The sequence below is a fragment of the Cornus florida genome, unplaced genomic scaffold (genome assembly GCF_030987335.1).
Source record: "Cornus florida cultivar Cherokee Brave unplaced genomic scaffold, ASM3098733v1 CherokeeBrave_3.0.0_Hap2_Chr02, whole genome shotgun sequence".
In the NCBI taxonomy this organism is placed as follows: domain Eukaryota; kingdom Viridiplantae; phylum Streptophyta; class Magnoliopsida; order Cornales; family Cornaceae; genus Cornus; species Cornus florida.
This window is the reverse complement of record NW_026775572.1, coordinates 6,807,117-6,827,324: the sequence shown is the minus strand read 5'-3', so window position 1 is coordinate 6,827,324 and position 20,208 is coordinate 6,807,117. Positions and strand designations below refer to the sequence as shown.

The following is a 20,208-nucleotide window of genomic DNA, read 5'->3' as shown; positions in this document are numbered from 1 at the left end:
AAATTTATTATGCCCATTGCAAAGTGCAATGGAGTTACGAGGGCACCCAATCGGTTTTTACCACGCGTGTATTACACGGACGATCCGAACTTGCCTGTTGCACTGTGCAACGAGGCGCAAGGAAGTTTTTTTTCCCTAATTACACACAAATAAAACTTTTCGAAAATCTTCTACTTGCTTCCCTTTTAGAGTGATTTTGCCATTATACTGGAATAATTTAATAATAAAAAGAAGGGTTTAGTATAAAAAAAAATCCCTTAATTATGTCTGAACTTGCTAATAATCCTCTTAAAATATATTTTGTACACAATATCCTGAACTATCACATTTTGTTACAAAATGCCCCAATACCTAAACTATTTATTATTAAATGACCATAATACTCAATTTCACTTCATCTAGTTTTTTTATTAAGATAAATTATGAAAAAAATATATATACTAATTACCTTTAATTTTTTATATTAATTGCTTAAATAGAAGTCCTAAGTAGAAAATTTAAAACAATTTATGTAATTTCTTAATTTCACGAAAGAGAAAGTAATTTTTATTGGAGCAATTTATTAATTTTTTCATGGATATATTGTATAAAAAATAAGGTATTTTTTTACTAAATATATTTATTATAAATATTGAAGTTGTAATAATAAATTAATAATTTTAGAAAATAGTAGTTCAAATCTATTTATTTTTTTTTTATTTTGGTATAATTAATATTTAGATAAGTTAAGAGAGAAAAAAAATAATAAGAAATGATAAATTTAATGAGCAAGAGTAAACAGTGTAATAAGTTTGTCCTTAATGGACAATACTTGCATCCTTACACCATGTTCATTTGCTATTGATCCACATCTGATTGATGTTCATTTGCTATTGGTCCACATCTGCAATCAGATGGCGTACATGATCCAATCCAACCAAGGTGAGAAGCCAAGTGTTGTCCAACCAAAATACATAGCAAACATGACTTTTAAAAATGTGGGGAAAACTGTTCTATCAATTCTACAATGGGCTTGCATTCCAACCAAATATAGAAGAGACTAGATTAAATGTAGTCCACAAATAAACCACATAACATCGACTTCAAATTGCTATACAACAAGATCAATCATCTGTTTAAACCCAAAATCAACATCCAAAAACTGATTTGGGGGCTGATATTTATATCCAACGTACCAGATAACCGAATATCCAACAGTACCAGATAACCAAAACCACATGTTGTTTGGAAGAATAATCTTTCCCAATAACACACAAATCTTTAAAAGAGACCAGCTTTTTTTAAAGCAGCCTCAAAATCCTCCTCGCTGTTCCAGGACGGGACCTGCATTACATAGCACCAACATAAGCATAAGGTGGTGATATAACTTCTATCAAAGTTTCTCATACCCATCTTACAACTACTACATTTATACTGTATTATTACCAGAAAAGTATAGGAACATAAAACTTCAAATCTTACTACAGCTACTCCTACAACTAGTTTCGGATTCCAAAGTATTCCATAATCCTTCCCCACATTATTTTAAGTCATAAAAGGAGTCTCACCTCTTCCACATGGGTGTTAAAGTGCTTCTCTATCTTCTCCATTAGCATAACATCTCTATCAAAGCACAACAAGTTGAATACGGCTCCTGTAGAATTATATACAAAACAGGAAACAAATACTGCTTAATATTCCATTAGAGGCTTCAAATCTTCTAATAATATTACATTATAGTATTATACTTGAACAAGGAGAGCATAAAAAATAAACAAGCCGCCAACAACTAGCTGCAGTTTATAAATGTTTAAACCAGAACCATATATATATATATATATATATATATATATATATATATTGTAAGACCTCATTTCATATACAAGCCTACAAATCCAACCTACAAGGTTGGAGTCAACCTGTGAGGCTTTGACAGCTAGCTAGAAGCAGATTCATGACTCCAGGAAGCCTAGGTAAAGAAAAATCCTAACCAAGAGGAGACTTAATCAATATGAAGTTCTTCCTTAATTCCACACAATGTTTTGGTTAGGCCAGGCTGATCATGTGGAATGTCCACAAAAGAGGGAACTCACATACCAAAATATACTCCCCAAGTTCTGGATTGCATGCAGGAAAACAAAAATACAGCTGAAGTTCTTTAGGCAAGACTGAGCAAAATCATAGGTTAGTATAATTTCAGCATTCCAAATCCAAGGATCTGACTGTCAAACAATTATTCAAGACCTGGACTTCCCAGAAGTTAAAAAAACACCACACTTGATATTTACCCCCAGCCCAATAAAAAAATAAAAATGACATTGATATCCATAGCCCAGAAAGTTTTCTTTGAAGAATTCCAATCACAGCTGCAGTTTCAAACACCTTAAAAATTAGCCACCGAACAATATTTAACAGTGATTACACATTGAAGCCACTGGTTCAGTTCACTGATTATTCCAATTTCCACGTTAAGATTCAGCTGCTGTACTACTTGATTGGTAAAAAGCTTCTGCAGGATCTGGAAGACCCTTGCTTGTACACAAAGTAACACTCCTTTTCATTATTGTTGGGCTTTTGCACATAAAGGGCAACAAAATATATGTTTCTTAGCGAGTTAAGCACCCAGCTCTCTCTTAGCAACAGAGGGGCAGCCCTTAAACAAGTTCAGTTGAAATCCTAAGCCAATTTACAATAAGAACACATGGGCCCTAAAAAGAAACCAGGTTTTATACATGCAACTAAAAATTTCATTCACTTCAACAAGTTCCTAGCCTCTACAGCTACTATAAAAGAACATTACCCACAAGTAGAAATTTTCATGCATAAAATTTTTATTTAACAATTTCCGACGTATTTATATCATACAAACACAGTAAGCTTAATGTAGGAATTGCACGGTACTTTGTATATGGTGTATCTCGAGGAACCTATGTCATGCTTTTAGACACGAAATTATAATCAGTGATCAATCTGAACGTCTCTAGGAGGAAAGTACGCTAAATGAGTCAACAGTATTTCTACGACCACACAAAAAAAAAAAAAAAAAGATACTCCCAAGTCAAGAGACTTTACCCTTGCGGCCGAAACGTCCTGCCCTGCCAATCCGATGCAAGTATACCTCATAGTCAGGCTCCGATGGAGTTTCGTACTTCACGGGAAGATCATAATTGACAACCAGATTAACCTGAAATAAAACATGTTATGATGTCAATATTTTGTGCAGTAAAAAGAAAAATAAAAATAGGTAAAAAGAGATAAAAGTGAGCACCTCTGCTTGATCAAAACCCCGGGCGAGGAGGTCAGTTGAAATAAGAACTTGAGTCAGTCCCTTTTTAAATTCCTTGATTATCTTGTCTCTGTCATCTTGCTTAAGAGCACCTTGAATGGTAGTCACCTCATAGCCATATTCCACAAGTGCTTGATGCAACATGCTCGCGCTATTTCTTGTGCGAACAAAAATAATTCTCTGCCCCACCTTATTTCCCAATTCAAAAATTCTGTCTTTAATTACCTTTATCTTTGAAAGTTCATCGGGACAGTTCACCTTGTACTGCTTCACAGACTCCAAGGACAGCTCTTCTTTGTTCACAAACATTTGATTGTAATCTTTCTTGAAGAGATCTTTAACAATTTTTGATACAAAATTTCTGACAGCATCATCAAAAGTTGCAGAAAACAAAAGCACCTGGTAATAATTTGCGACAAAAGGTAGAAGGGTGTCAGACATGCAGTCCCATCTTGAAAGCACAAAGAAATTATTGGGGAGGGTCAGTGTAATTTACCCAAAATAACATAATATAGTATAATATAAATATATTTGCATTAATAAAGGGAAGAATAAGACAATCTCTAAATAATTAAAACATGTGTCAGCAACTTATTTTTTCTGCAGCAAACCACAATGCACTAAAATTCACTCATATAAACTCCTTTTTCTCTTTGCTTTAACAAGAAAGAGAATTATTACAGCAAAGAAATACAAAGAAAGGGGCAATAAAAGGAGCAAACCTAAAAAATAAAATACTGTCACTTTGGCTGAAGAAAAATCTCTATTCGTTCTCTATATTTTCACACATGGATTTCATTTTTCCCCTCAAATAAGAAATGATATTGAAGGGGATATAATCATTTTCCAAAAGCTCTAAAGTAATTCAATTAAACAAATACATTGTAAGTTGCACGAAGTTCATAATTTAAAATCTATAGAAGAAGACATGTACCACGGGAAACAAGCATATCCTTCTATATCACAACTGGATTGAAAGATATATAAGATCTTAAAACCTACACAACTGTTGAAAAGAGAACTACATCTACTTTAATCCCAGTCATAATAAACTGGCCCTCTCAGATACCACATTCAAATCAAATCTGAAATTATGGAAACAAGATCCATCATATGTGCATGATTATATATTTTCATTTATTATTAAATATTGTGACTACATTATTTTACAAATTTATGAAGTTTTATAATAGAATTTTAATGGTGTTAGAACAGTTGGTTCCCCTTAACTACCGTTTGAATATTCAAAACACAACTCTCAAAAAGTTTCGTTTCAAAAAGTACCATACTGAAATATCCAGAAACTCTCAAATATGATACATATGCATATATATTCCTATCCAGATCTAGAAACCATCATATTTTACCGTTCTTAGTTTGGGTCAACACCTCTTTTCCAGAATCCTATTCTACGAAATCAAAAACCTGTACCATAAAATACAACAAAAATACCATTTTTCCCAACAACTTGAGGTGTACATGAATTCTATTTTTTCATTTCCCTCTCTAAGGTCATTGCCCAAGTCAAACCACGTTTTATCATATCCTACCTTGCTAACTCTACCCACTTAACTTTGGACTTCCCCTTCACTTAGTATTACCTTCAATGTTCACTATGCCATTCTTCCTAATTGGCACACTTATCCAAACCATCTTAATCGATTTTCTCCATCTCCAATTGGTGCTACTTTAGCCATTTCACGAATCTATCATTTCTTGTCTAGCCGTACGTCCATCTCAAAGTTTGCATTTATATCACACTCGCTTTATGCATATATTGTTCTTAGTTGCCCAAAATGTTTCTCCAGTTGTCCAATATATGTTTCGTTTGAACTGAAAAACATTTGCGCTAGCCTCATGAAAATACGAGGAAGTAGAAACTAGTTGGTGTATTGAGCCTTAACTAATTACATTGAACTTAGTGTTCATCCCCTTTATTTCTTTAGTTAAAGGAGTTTTGATGGAAGTAGTCTTGACAAGAAGTATATAGAACAAAAAGTAAAAATTCAAGCTAAGCTCCCCCTCTAGCATCATTTAGACTTTTAAAACAAGATTCAAACTACAATATGTTCAAACTGTCTGTGACATGAAATATAACAAGCTAAGTAGTCATACATCATAGTGCGTTCGAAGTGAACTAGCAGTATATTTATCTATCCGTATTATTCTACTCAAGAGTCATCGCTACTGTTTCCAACTCAGAGAAGGCTTTACCATATATCCAAAAAATACTCTACTATTGTTGAGCCTCTTTACCCAGCCAATGAGAAGAGGGAAAAGGGGGGAGAGAGAGAGAGAAAGGGGAACTCAAGATCATATTTTTCCAATTACACCATAAAGTAGAACGTAAAAAAAAAAAATTACAAGTGGGTGTGCAAAAAGCAAGCTTACTATTAAATCACTTAGTTCAAGAAGTATAATAACAGATAAGTGCAACAAACCTGGCAGTCAGAATTGCATCTAACAATCGCCTTCATAATCCTCAAGGAGTCGTCTTTAAAGCCAGTCTGCACAGAAACAATCTTGATAAGTAATCAAGGATTAACAGAAAGTTTATAGAACATAAAAATTATTTTGCTAGTCAAACCCATTTTCATATACAACTTAAATTTTCTGCAGTGTGTAATTACTTACAGAATTAACAAAAAGTAATGAATCATTACTTGAATAATAGTTAGGACCATTGATTGGTGTGGTGACAAACGCTAGGCTGCCAATAAGCCAAAGGTCAATCATATACCTTGTATACCCAGTCCACCAATCCCAACACCCATGACAAATGTGAACCACGTTAGGAAATGGTCTTTATTCCTTATATAAATACATTTCCTTATACGATAAATCAATCAAGGTAAAAGCATCTTTGCTTAATGCTACTAAGCAACTAATAGTAAGTGGACTAAAATTGCATGCTAACCTAGATATAAAAGATTGGGTATCATTCCAATATCGATGACATATTCACTTTCACTATATTCAGCACCATGCTCTAAGACAATATAAAATATACATCAAATAACTTGGCAAGCTCAGCCTAACTCTAACAAACCACTTAATTGTTCAATAAGACCTAAAGGTTTGTAACATTAAATTCTTGTTCAGGCAATGAGATACAACCAGTACAATTTGGCACAACACTTAAAGAGATGCAAAAGATTGCTCCAAAACAGCAATTCAAGAGATAAGTAAAGGACGGGTTGAACCTAAGAAAAGTGTGTACACCATATCCTGTTCTTGATCCCACGTGCTCGACTCAATGATTGAAGAAGCAAAATACTTGACACACTAAGGAATTCTTCTCTACAGGTACACTTCAACATTTATGAAGTATAAAGAACCACTTGACTATGTGTGTCTTAAAAGGACACACAACCAATAGCATCCATTATTAAAATACTTTTGGCTGTTTCAAAGCCTTGAGAGGATTGAAGGTTGAAAAGTATAATGATTTCAATAACACATAGTATTACCACAGTGATGACTACCAGGGACAAATCATGAGGGCCTTCCACAGTTCCACTAGCATATTTGTTTCTTCCTGTTCTAAATTATGGACTTACTTTATGCAATAAAATATGTAAGGACTACAATTTCAATCAAGTTATCTAGTTGCATGTATTTGTATATATACAAATATATTATATAGAAAGTTTCTAATTAGAATTGCTCTGTAGAGAGGAGAAGATGTTGACAAGATAGGGAAGACATGAACTTGGGATGATTGTAACCCCAAAAAAAAAAAAATGCAGGGGATAAAAATGGGCATGACAAAAAAGGGTAATATTTTGAGGATGCACCAAGCAATATTCTTTTTTTTTTTTTTTTTTTTTTTTTTGACAAAACAATAAAGGAACACTATCTAGATAACATTACTAAAGAAAAAATTATACAATAAACTCCATGTATTAATTTCAGCCTCCTGGGATAAATTAGTAATTAAAGCTTATCCTATTTAAATCTTACATATTTACGTAATATGGCAAAAATTGGGAAAAGATGAAGACAAGATCGAAGTTAAGAATTCCAGGAACATCACCAAAGGGATACATATGCAATCATGCATCTGGACATCTGGGAAAAAAATAAAAAGAGGAAAAAAAGGTACACTATCTTAAATTTCTATGGTTTTTGTCTTTCTTGGATGTCATAACATATTGATTGCTAAATTTTTTTGGTAATGAATCAGTGCATAGAACTCAGCATTTACAATTCTATGAGGTAGACATATTAACAGCTCCATAATGCAAAATCTTATTAGAGGGTCCACAATCCACACCAGTAGACACTGTGCGTGACTTATGCAAGTCCAAATTTATTAGAACTCGACGTCCCAACATAAAAGATGTACACTCTAGTTGAGTTGAGGAAGTCCTAATATACTTTCTAAAAAGGCCCCCAAAAGATTTGAATTTCATTATAAGCATTACAAATAATAGAATATAATTTTAAGAAAATGTGTACCTCAGCCAACATGTGGTCAGCCTCATCAAAAACAAGAATCTTCATATAACTCATGCCCAATTTTTTTGCCTCCACCCATTTATTTATAGTTCCAGGCGTGCCAATCACCACTTGCGCCGTCACTGGTGCGCGCTTCTTAATTGGAATATAATTAGAGCTATCCATTGGCACAGCACATTCGGCAGTAATTCCTGTGAACTTTCCCATCTTCTGAAGAACTTCCATGTTCTGCACCATCACTCGCTACCATTAATAAAAATCCAGACCTCATAAAACTAAAGAAAACAAGCAAAATTATATATGCATCCATATGGTATACATATACACCAATCATCCCTCCTGCTACTACTGATTAAAACCTCAACTCAAACCCTAAAGAACCAACATCAATTAAACCGTGAACACACAAATATCAATTAAACCGTGAACACACAAATATGCCAAAGAACCATCTACGTTAATTAAATTCATAAACATTTCAAAGATCCAGCAGAATTGAACTATACATTATGAATCACACATTACTGCACTGATAATAAATCAACACTGAAGTCTGAACTCAGTGTATTAAGAGTACATCCTGCGCACAAAGAGAACCATCCACCCACTAGAATTAATTAAAACACATATATCTTATCTTTAAAATATCATCATTTAAACCATAAACTTGCAAAACCAAAGATCCATGTAGTCCCTTAAAACATAACCAAGAAATACATATATTTATATATAGAAAGAACACGTAAATGAAGTGCAATTTAAGACTGAAATCTGACCTAAGGAGTACCATTAACTAATAATTTCACAAGCACTTCAAGGAACAATCAGGATTCAAACACAAATACCATATAAAGATCAATACGTATTTACTGTGTATATATTCCAAACCTGAATGGCCAATTCTCTGGTAGGGCATATGCAAAGCGCCTGGGGAGCATTAAGCTTCGCATCTATACGGCTGAGCATGCCGAGCACGAAACAAGTGGTTTTACCAGAACCATTGTGTGCCTGAGCGATCAGGTTCTTGTAAGGCGGGGTGAGAATCATCGGCAGACTGATGGCTTGAATCTTGCTTGGCCTCTCGAACTGCATCCCCACATATAAACCTTTCAACAATTCTGGCGATAGATTCAAGTCCTCGAACTTCTTTGCAGACGAATACATTGTATCGCCGGTCGTGACCTGAAACGAAACAAACCCTAAATTAATCAAACTCGAAATCAAAAACCCCAAAATTAAGGAGATAAAGGAAAAATAGAGCATACGGCTTTGATATTGGAATCCTCGGGTTCCTCGAGGAACTTGTTCACTTTCTTCGAGTCGTCGATCACCAAGGAGTCGATCTCGAGGGATGAGCCGACTTTGTCATCGGAGGTTGAAGGAACATCCGGTTCTTCTTCAGCTTCTTCACCCCATGACCGCTTTATCTCTGGTGCGGCGGGCTTTATCTCTGGTGCGGCGGTGTCGGCCATTGTAGTTTTTGGCGAGTGTATTCCCGAATCTTACTTTTTCGGCCTTCTTTGGTCCTGTAAATAAGTGTTGGGGGTTATGAGATCCGGATGGTCGTCGTCGCCGATGCTTTGCTTGAATCGGATTAGGTCGTGACTGAGGAAATAGAGGGATTAGGGGTTTAGGGTTATGCAAATGGAATATCTGCCCTAACAAGCAACTTTAAAAGGTCAAGCATAAAAGTGCCACAAAACAATATGCTCAACACGCTTATATTATTTATACAAGATTAAATCTTGGAAAGTTGATGTATTCTTCTACAATTCTTCCATATAGGAATACTATATAAAGGCAATTAAGTCGGTGAATTTACACCGGTGAGCTTTCTTTATGGCAGATTATGGATTGGCCCGAGGATGAGCAAATGGCATGCTTACTTGTTGGGCTGAGAGATGAAATTCTCCCACTCGGCTTACTTCATTGGGCTTTCAGGGTCGGTCGCCCCAAGAGAATTATGGTGACAAAATGTCTCGTGATGAGGTGGTTGATTCTAATTGGACAGCGAGATTTTTCCTCAAATTTATTATAGTCTGAAAAAAATATATATATACTTTAAGAAATATTATTTATCTACTTAAAATCATATTTATAAAATTATTATATACATATGTTTTCGACTCAAAACTAGCATGTTTGCAAGTTTGTTTAGGAACGACGATTTTACAAAATAACGATTTGGGAGATTGATTTGTTTATTAATAGGGTTTATAAATTTTATTTAAATTTACTTATCAAAAAAAAAAAAAAAAATTATTTAAATTTAGTTCATTTATTAAATAACCTGATGTGAAACGAATCCTTAACATATCAAGCTCAAACTAACTGTTTGGTATAGTTACAGTCATGGACACAGACAGTTGAATTTTTTTGTTTTTTTAATTCTTCTTCTTTGCCCTTGAAGTTTAACGTGATTGTGTTCAATGCAAGTCCATAGATGAAATTTGGCTTGATCAAATTTTTTTTTTTTATTGGCAAGAAATGCAGAATCACTTTGTCACTTTGTGGACTCTAATCCCACAATTCATTTTGAAAGGAAATGAGCCACTAAATTACAAGTCTTGGACTATTAATTAATTAAATGATGATTAGACTATTAGTATTTAATGTATAATAAAAATGTGTATACAGAGTATACATATAAATAAATAAAGGGTAAATTACACCTAGATTCCTTGAAGTTAGGTTATTTTACACCCAGACGATTTGGGTTTTAACTTTCACTTACACTTCAAGTTACTTTTTGAATTCTGACCCATGTGAATTGACCATTTTACCCTTAATTTTTTAATACAAAAAAAATTCTGCAACTCTAAAAGACAAAACTACCCCTCTCATTGTATACACGTTAAATACACACCAAACAAACACCCAACACACCTCTCTGCATCTCTCTCTCCGAGCCAAATACATACCTAGCCACCAACCGACGCATGAAGAGGCGAAAAGAAGCAACTGGACCGGGAAGATCAAAGCAGAATGTGTTCCGGTGAGGAAGAAAGCCCTCACTAAACAATAGCTAGCTGAATACACTTTTCTCTCTCCGTCTCTCTCTCATCGGAATACACCTCTCGTTCTCTCTCTCACTGGAGTTCATGGATGTTGACCTTGTAGCAGATTGGGCAAATAGTCTTTGCCACAAATGGAGATGGATTGGAGATGTATACTGCTACTGATTATTGAATAGATCTCAGATTCTAGTTCTGAAGGTACAATCTCCATATTCATTTTCATTCTTGATATGTTAGTCTTCTCTTTCTAGGAACTCATATTAATATTTTTTTTTTCTTTTTTTTTTTGTTCAATTTTTTGTATCCTTCTCTTCCGATATCACAATTTGATTTGAAATTTTTTTGTTTAAATTTTTGGTATTCTCTACTTATCTTCCGATATCACAATCTGATTCAATTTATTTTTAATTTTTGAACATTGGTCAACAATTTTCTAATATATTGCGTGTGTATACTTAAATATATATATATATATATATATATATATATATATATAAAGCATAGCAACATTGGTCAATATAATGGCTGAGGAAAATGAAAACAAGATAAACTTTTGCAATTTTTTTATGCCATTAAAGTATCAATTTTCTAAAATACTTCTACAGTGTAATTTAATATAAATTAATCTTTAATTTAATATAAAATATAAAGATTAATGAAGTGTTTTGAAAATATTTTGTGAGTGTGCATAAATTTATATCTATTTTTTGTATTATAGGATTGCAATTCGTCTTCTTTTTTTTTTTTGGTTTCTATCAATTTGAGTGTCTGCATTTCATATGTTATTCTACTTGTTCATGTGAGGTTTTTTTTTTTTTTTTGAAAGATATTATCTGACATGTTTGTTGTATGTTATTCCAGTTTGAAATGGCATATGACAGATTACATGATATCATTTTTCACTTTGAGGTACACATACATGTAATAGGGAATGTTCATCCAGATAAGTTCAGTTATGTCATGCTGTATAATAATGTTATTGTATTGCTGAAATATGATGTTCAGAAAGGTGCGACATTGAATTTTTTCTTTAAATTTCTTAGAACTGATCAGAAAGGTGCGACATTGACTTTAAGTTGGGAATGTATTGATATATTTTGAGACTTTAAGTTGGAATTATTTATGTATTTTGAGCCTTAAAGTTGGGAATGTATTGATATATTTTGAGATTTTAAGTTGCTGTAACAAGTTTTCAAAATTGGATTACAGAAATAGCACATATTTTAGCTTATTAATTGCTGTAACAGGTATTAAAAATTTGTAATCCTCTAATAGGTTTTAAAAATTGGACTATAACAGGTTATGATTTTAGAGGCTTAAAAAAAAAATTACAATTGTTCTACATGTTTTCAATTTAAACTAAACGTTGTTGGCCAATTATATTACAGGATTGTAACTAGGTGCCGTTTCAAAAAAAAAAGGGGGGGGATTGTGCAAGATACAAGAATGCTAATATGATTATAACAGCTGTTTTACATTCTAATATGCAACCAATTAAGAAAGAAATAAAATATGCAAGCAATTAAGAAAGAGTCTTAAACAATTAAGAAAGAGTCTTTCTTAATTAAGTAATTAAACAATTATAGTCATTGTTAGGGAAAAAATAAAAAGAATAGCAAAAGGCAACAGTTATATGTAGTAAACAGCTGTGGCTTGTAAAGTCATTGGGGTTTTTTAGTCATGAAAATTTTGAGGGGTTTTTTAGTCATGAAAAATTTGAAATACATTTTTTTTAAGTTAACAAATTGTCAAAAGGTAAAATAGTCATTTTATACCTAAAAAGTATTTCACTTACCCCCCAAATTGACATTTGGGGTGTAAGTGAAATACAAATCACTCTTTCAAATATGAGTGAAAATTAAAACCAAAATCTTCATCTGCGTGAGAAATGATCTAACCTCAGGGGTCTAGGTGTAATTTACCCATGATCTCTACATTGTGAAAAAACAGAAAATAATAATAATAATAATAAATAGGTGCTTTTAAGTGTTGTTCACCTTGCTACACAGTAAGATATGGTAAAAAAGTAAGGCTATGTTTGGTGTGAGCGAATGGAATCAAATGAAGGTGGAATGGAATGCATTTGTTTCCATTCTCTTGTTTGGTGTGTCACATTAAAAGTGGAATGGCCATTCCTAAGGAATGCCCATTCCATCAAAAAGGTGGAATGCCCATTCCACTTATTGAGAGGTGGAATGACCATTCCATTCCCACTAAGAATTAATAAAATAATAAAATAATTTAAAAGAGATAATTCACGCATACACACACAATATAAAATATTTTATATAAATATATATATATATATATATTTGCATACTATTGGGACTCAACTTGATAAGATTGAGCTTTCCCTCACTCAGTCCTCTATTCCTCCAGTTACCACCACCCCATTTGAGTCACCAATTATTTCTATGCCTACACAAAGAAAAGGCCTTCCCAAAGCCATTCCTAATCCTTCTGTCATTCTCCAAATTGAGGCTCTTCTCAAACACATGGAGAAAGGCAAAGCCATTAAAGAAGATAAAACACTCACTGTCATCAATAACACTGATGATTCTGATAGTCTTTCTTCTACCTCTAGTTACTCCTATGATATTCACCAACTTGAACATGCTTTTTCTAATATAGAAATCAATCGATTAGTCAACAAACGGGTTAATCCTACTAGTCTTACCAAAAATTGGTATCCCAGGCCAACACCTCCTGATCTTCGATATGAAGAAAGAAATATTCAAAATCAATTTTCTGTATCCTCTGATAAACTCTATGAATGGAATATTGATGGTTTATCTGAACAGGAAATTCTTAACAAACTTAGTCATATTTTCATGGTGGCTAATAACTATGTTACCACACATAATCTTAGCCAACCCGAAATAGTTGATCTTCTTGCTTCAGGATTTTCAGGGATGTTAAAATCTTGGTGGGAAAAACACATCACTGAAGATTCTCGAACAGGAATCAAATATGCTATTCAAAAGGATAATGATGGTCTTCCTATTTTTGATGAAGCCCTAGGACGAGCCATTCCTGATGGAGTCAATACCCTTGTTTACACCATAGCAGACCATTTTATAGGTACTCCTAGTAACATCACCTCTCGAATAGATGACCAGCTTACCAATCTCTCTTGTCCAACCATGAGTGATTTCCGGTGGTATAAAGACGTATTCTTGTCCAGAGTTATGCTGAGAGATGATAGTAACAAACAATTTTGGAAAGAAAAATTCATTAATGGTTTACCTAACCTTTTTGCCCATAAGATTCATGATACTCTTAGTAAAGCCACAAGTAACATTGATTATGATAACCTCACATATGGCAATATCATCAGCTTAATCCAGAAGGAAGGATAAAGAATGTGTATTGACATGAAAATTAGTAACCAGTTACAAGATGATAGGAAAAGAGTTAAGTATGAAATGGGAACTTTTGTGAACAATTCATTATGGTCTTCCACCCATAGCTCCCTCTAGACAAAACTCTAAATCACACCGGCAACATTACAAAGGTCGCCATAGAAATTACAGGAACAGGAAACCAGTCTTTCCTAAAAATGAATATTATTCTCAAAAGTCTAAACCTAAAAAGAAATTTAGGAAAAAGAGCTTTAAAAAGAATACCCCTAGTAACCCAAATATTAGTAAAGATAAATGCCACAAGTGTGGACGTCAAAGTCATTTTGTAAAAGATTGTTATGCAAAAACAAAGATCAATCAGTTACAAATCCCTAATGATATCAAGGAATCTATTTACCAAATTCTTCAGTTAAAAGACACCGATGACAGTAGTAGTGATCCAGAATTTGGCTCCTTCTCACCGTCATTTGATGCTTCTCCTAGTTCACCCAATATTACATTAGGATGCAAAGATAGTTGTTGTAATCCTAATAATTCACTTAATGTTCTCACGAAAAATGATGAACAAGAACATTTACTTATTGATTTAATCAGTAAAGTCGATGACCCTGAGTTAAAAAACTTGTATCTTAAAAAACTTAAAACATTATTAGGTAACTCAGAACCTGAAACCCCGACAGTTAGTAAGCCTAATTTTAGTCTATATAAAACTCTAGAAAGATTTAATAACAAACCAAAAGAAGTTATTATCCAAGACTTGCAAACAGAAATTAACATAGTAAAAAATGAGATAAAAAACCTCAAAACAGATCACCAAGTCATGAAAAATGATATATAAGAACTAAAACAACATTCTACTTTTTCTTTTACAGGAAAAGACTCTTCTGAGTCCTCTGATGAAGAAACCTCTACTCACTCAGCAGAATCAAAACATTCAAACCCCTTTGGTTCTGAATCTTCTAACAAACTCCAAACTTTGAGTCACATTTCATTTCAAAAATGGTATACTAAAGTTACCCTTATCATCAACAAAGATTTCAAACTTGAAGTCATTATTTTGGTTGATACAGGAGCTGATCTAAATTGCATTCAGGAAGGTCTCATACCAACTAAATACTATGAGAAAACCTCTGAAAGACTGAGCTCAGCTAATGGTAGTAAGATGGACATAAAATACAAACTTTCTAAAGCGCATGTTTGCCAAAATAATGTATGTTTTAAGACATCATTTGTCTTGGTCAAAAATATGACCGATAAGCTGATATTAGGTGTTCCATTAATCTACCTCCTTTATCCATTCACCACTGATAACGAAAGATTAGTCACTCGCCCTTTTGGACACACAGTTCAATTCAAATTCCTTAGTCCTCCTTATAGGAAAAAATTGAAATCAGTAATTGATTCCTCTGTGTCTAAATCAATAAATCTACTTCAAAGTAAAACTTAACAGTTGAGTTTTCTAAAGGAAGAAGTTAATTACAAGAGAATTGATATTCAGTTAACTGAACCAGTTCTCCAAACAAAAATTCAAAATTTTGAACAACAAATTAAAAATATAGTTTGTTCTGATCTACCCACTGCTTTTTGGCACAGAAAAAGACACTCTGTGCAGTTACCTTATATTAAAGGATTCAGGAGACGGCATATTCCTACTAAAGCTAGACCAATTCAAATGAGTCCTGAAGTCATGGAATTTTACAAAAAAAAAATTAATGATCTTCTACAAAAGAAGATTATTAAGAAGAGCAAGTCACCTTGGTCATATCCAGCTTTCTATGTTCAGAAAAATTCTAAACTAGAAAGAGGTGTTCCTCGGCTAGTCATCAATTACAAACCTCTAAATAAGGTCTTAGAATGGATTAAGTATCCTATTCCTAATAAAAAAGATCTTATTAGTCACCTTAATCAAGCAGTTATTTTTTTCAAATTTGATATGAAATCAGGATTTTGGTAGATTCGTCTCTGCAAAAAAGATAGATACAAAACTGCCTTCACTACTTCATTTGGTCATTATGAATGGAAAGTAATGCCCTTTGGATTAAAAAATGCTCCTAGTGAATTCCAAAATATCATGAATGATATTTTCAATCCTTATAGTCACTTTTCCATTGTTTATATTGATGATATTCTTATCTATTTCAAGTCCATTGATGAACACTGGAAACATTTGAAATCGTTTCTAGCAACAATTCAAAAAAAATGGTCTTGTTGTTTCTGCTACAAAAATCAAGTTATTCCAAACCAACATCAGGTTTCTTGGTTACCATATCTATCAAGGTCAAAATCATCCCATTGATAAGTCTCTTCAATTTGCTGATAAATTCCCAGATCAAATTTTAGAGAAATCACAGTTACAGCGATTCTTAGGATCTCTAAATTACATTGCTGATTTTTACAAAGATCTTCGCAAGCAATGTAAACCCCTATTTGATTGACTTCAGAGTAACCCCCCTCCATGGACTTCTGTCCATACTGATATTGTCAAATCCATTAAGCGTTATGTCAAGTCTTTGCCCTGTCTTAGCATTCCAACTACTGCTTCTTTTAAAATAATTGAAACCGATGCCTCTAATAGTGGATATGGTGGCATCCTCAAGCAACGAGTCAGTCCAAATGCACCTAAACAATTAGTTCGATTCCATTCTGGTGTTTGGACAAAAGCACAAAATAACTATAGTACTATTAAGAAAGAAATTTTATCTATTATTTTGTGTATTAGTAAATTTCAAGATGATATTTTGAATCAAAAGTTTTTACTCCGAGTTGATTATCAAAGTGCAAAATATGTTTTAGAAAAAGATGTTGAAAATATTGCTTCTAAACAAATTTTGCCCGGTAGCAAGCTATATTAAGTATATTCGATTTTGATATAGAATATATCAAAGGAAGTAACAATTCTATTCCAAATTTTCTTACCAGAGAATTCTTGCAGAAAACTGATGGCAGAAAGACAGCCTCCCCAGAGGCCCCGAGTTAAACCTTTTGATATTTGCTCCGGTAAAACCCCAGTTACCAGATCACAATCCCAGTCACAATTTTCTGCCCTAACAGTCACCAATAGATTTCTACCACTTACTTCTCAGTTGCCAACTTTCAAGTCTGCCCTAGTTAACCCTGCCCCTGATCCCTTCGAAGTCGTTCCGACACGCTCCCCCCAGTCATTTACCCCAAGGCCTACCTCAAAAGCACCCAGTGACTACATTGAAAAACCAGTTCATCCCTTATTTTACATTGAGCCCTCTCTTAGTCACATACAGGACCCCATTAAACTAGCCCGGTCCTTCTTTCCTTATAATATTCATTACCTTTCCAGTCATCCCTTCAAGTTACTTCTATATTACAGAAATATTCTGTATTCCACCAAGTCCATCCGTATTAACAAAATTTTTGATAAAATTGATAAAACAAAGGTTCTTTACCATTCTCTCTATATACAAAAAATCATGTCCTTAGAAAAATTGGGTAGTCATCCTGTTCTATGCAAACCCTTACCCGATAATGATTATGTGTTTAATTACCATGACTACATGAATGCCTGGTTCATCATCCTGCTTCACCAAAATGAGTCATTTACACATTCTTGGTTTCTCAATTTTGATAACCAATTCAATTACAAAACTCCACTCCCTACCTGGTTTTTGAAATGGTGGTCTCAGTATGGCTTAGTTCCAGAAACTTGCCCCTAACTCTTTCCAACCAAATTAAATATTTCCACACTGTGTACAAAGTCAGTAAACACAATTCTCAGTTCCCTATCCTCCTCCTGTTCTCCTGCAAATACAAAATTCCATGGATTTTCAAATGGCAATATGATATCCAAGGCACACTAGTTATCCGTCGTCACTACGTTAAATGGTGGGACGCATTCCAAATTGACAGAATCATTGGTTACATTGAGGGAGAATTTCCCTAGCAGTCACCAACACCAGTCACAGTAGTTTCACAACCACAACAAGTAACTCAACACAAACAGGCCTCCTCTTCTGCAACTACCTCCAAATCCAAGAAAACTCCCAAATCAGAGATTGAAGAGCTCAAGAAAATTGCTGCTTCCTTAACTGATTGCCTCCAAAAGCTCTCCTAAGAAGAGGAAGAAGCTGATGATGCATCTTCTGAAGCTGAGTCTAGTTACCCGGTTAATCTATATGATGACTCAGTCTTCCAAGATAGTCAAAATCCCTATGATGATCCTTACTAAGGATTTTCAGGAAAAGTCAACAATGCTACAGTAACAGGGCAAAATCACTATTTCAACAATGCTCCTGACAAAGAACTATTCATCTATAGTAACCGTCGGCACAAACGACAGGAACAGTAACTCACTATTCACCAACAGTTACAAGCAGTCCGAAAAGTCAAAAGTTACTTTTTGAAAGCCGGGAATCACGCCTCAGATGTCTCCAGCCTCGCCTATAAATGCAGTGGCCAGTCCCATTGTTATTCAGGCTTCATTCAGGCTATTATTCGAGACTTAGAGAGAGAGTATTCAGGCTTCCCTATCCAGTTCAGATTGTAATATTCAGTTCTTGTTTATTTACCCTTTCTGAGTGTCATACTTCACTAATATGTTGTATTCTTCAGACTTCTATCAGTTACATTAATTTGTAAGTTTATTTCAGTAACCTTTTGTTGTAATTACTTTCTGATTTTAATATCAGTTTAATATTCAGTTATTTATCTTGTTATATATCTTGGTCGGTTATATACCGCCTTAATTAATTTACCCTGTTATAAATATATATACTTGGTCGGTTATACACCGCCTTATCTACTTTAATGTTTACTCTATTTTAAGTTATTGTGCGCTTCCCTTTTGGTATTAGAGCCATTTATTGGCGAATATTTGTATAATCTATTCTGTATCTTCTCTCTTGCTTATCTTGATTGATTGTTCTGTTTAAATCATCCTGTTTATTGATTCTTAAATCGTTGTACTCTTATTCCTTTCTATAAGTCCTGATCCAAACAATAAGACCCGAGCCAAACAGTAAGACCCGAAAGAGGCCTGAGCGGGACGGCATGAGCGGATGAGAGCGTGGATAGGAATTAGATACCACTTTGAGAGAATCATGAAAATAGTATGTTTTATTCAGTCATTCAACCATAGATAGTTCGAGATAAGTAACCATGAATAGGTTATTCAGGTCTTCCTCTTCAATGAGTTTTAGATCCAGAACCAGCCTACCCCTTATTCCGAACATAGTTAATGAAGAAGAATACCAAGTTGAAGATATTAGTTTAGATTTTAGTGATTGGAGTATTCCTCGTATTCCAACCAGAGAAATCTATAAAACCAGTTTTTTCAAGTCAACCTTTCTTAGTGACTACACAGTTAAAACAGTAGAACAAATCTACTCCTTGTCTAAAGAACATGAAAAATGTCAGTTACTAACTAGTAAGGCAATTAAGAAACACAAAGATCGAGGATCCAATTTTATTCACATAGGCTTAGTACAAGTGGCTATTAATCCATTTGGTGGTACTGGCCTCAATGCCTCAGTACTCTTAGCTCTTCGTGATGCTAGATTCCTAGAATATGATGATAGTCTCCTAGGAATAGTCAAAACCAGTCTCTGTAATGGCCCAGTTTATTTTAATTGCTACCCTGACCTAACCCTCAGTCTCACTGATCCTAATGTAATATTGGGTGAACTAGAAGAAGCATCAGATGACGGTAAGGAGGAGCCAAATTCTGGATCACTATTACTGTCATCGGTGTCTTTTAACTGAAGAATTTGGTAAATAGATTCCTTGATATCATTAGGGATTTGTAACTGATTGATCTTTGTTTTTGCATAACAATCTTTTGCAAAATGGCCTTGACGTCCACACTTGTGGCATTTATCTTTACTAATATTTGGGTTACTAGGGGTATTCTTTTTAAAGCTCTTTTTCCTAAATTTCTTTTTAGGTTTAGACTTTTGAGAATAATATTCATTTTTAGGAAAGACTGGTTTTCTGTTCTTGTAATTTCTATGGCGACCTTTGTAATTTTACCAGTGTGATTTAGGGTTTTGTCTAGAGGGAGCTATGGGTGGAAGACCATATTATTCACAAAAGGTTCCCATTTCATACTTAGCTCTTTTCCTATCATCTTGTAACT

General features: G+C 33.9%; 1 protein-coding gene and 1 long non-coding RNA gene across 2 annotated transcripts; one reads left to right on the top strand and one right to left on the bottom strand.

Annotated features, from left to right (window-relative positions):
- Nucleotides 1-1,051: 1,051 nt before the first annotated feature.
- On the bottom strand, nucleotides 1,052-9,531 carry LOC132293354 (DEAD-box ATP-dependent RNA helicase 38). The gene is made up of 8 exons (XM_059790799.1): nucleotides 8,992-9,531; nucleotides 8,615-8,908; nucleotides 7,727-7,954; nucleotides 5,707-5,772; nucleotides 3,248-3,664; nucleotides 3,052-3,163; nucleotides 1,548-1,633; nucleotides 1,052-1,323 (listed from the first exon to the last, which is right to left on the bottom strand). The coding sequence occupies exons 1-8, from the start codon at nucleotides 9,196-9,198 to the stop codon at nucleotides 1,261-1,263; spliced, it is 1,473 nt and encodes a 490-aa protein (XP_059646782.1). The 5' UTR covers nucleotides 9,199-9,531; the 3' UTR covers nucleotides 1,052-1,260.
- Nucleotides 9,532-10,596: 1,065 nt separating this feature from the next.
- Nucleotides 10,597-11,918, top strand: LOC132293353 (uncharacterized). The gene is made up of 2 exons (XR_009477825.1): nucleotides 10,597-10,941; nucleotides 11,605-11,918. It is a non-coding gene; the product is annotated as an uncharacterized LOC132293353 (long non-coding RNA).
- Nucleotides 11,919-20,208: the final 8,290 nt, after the last annotated feature.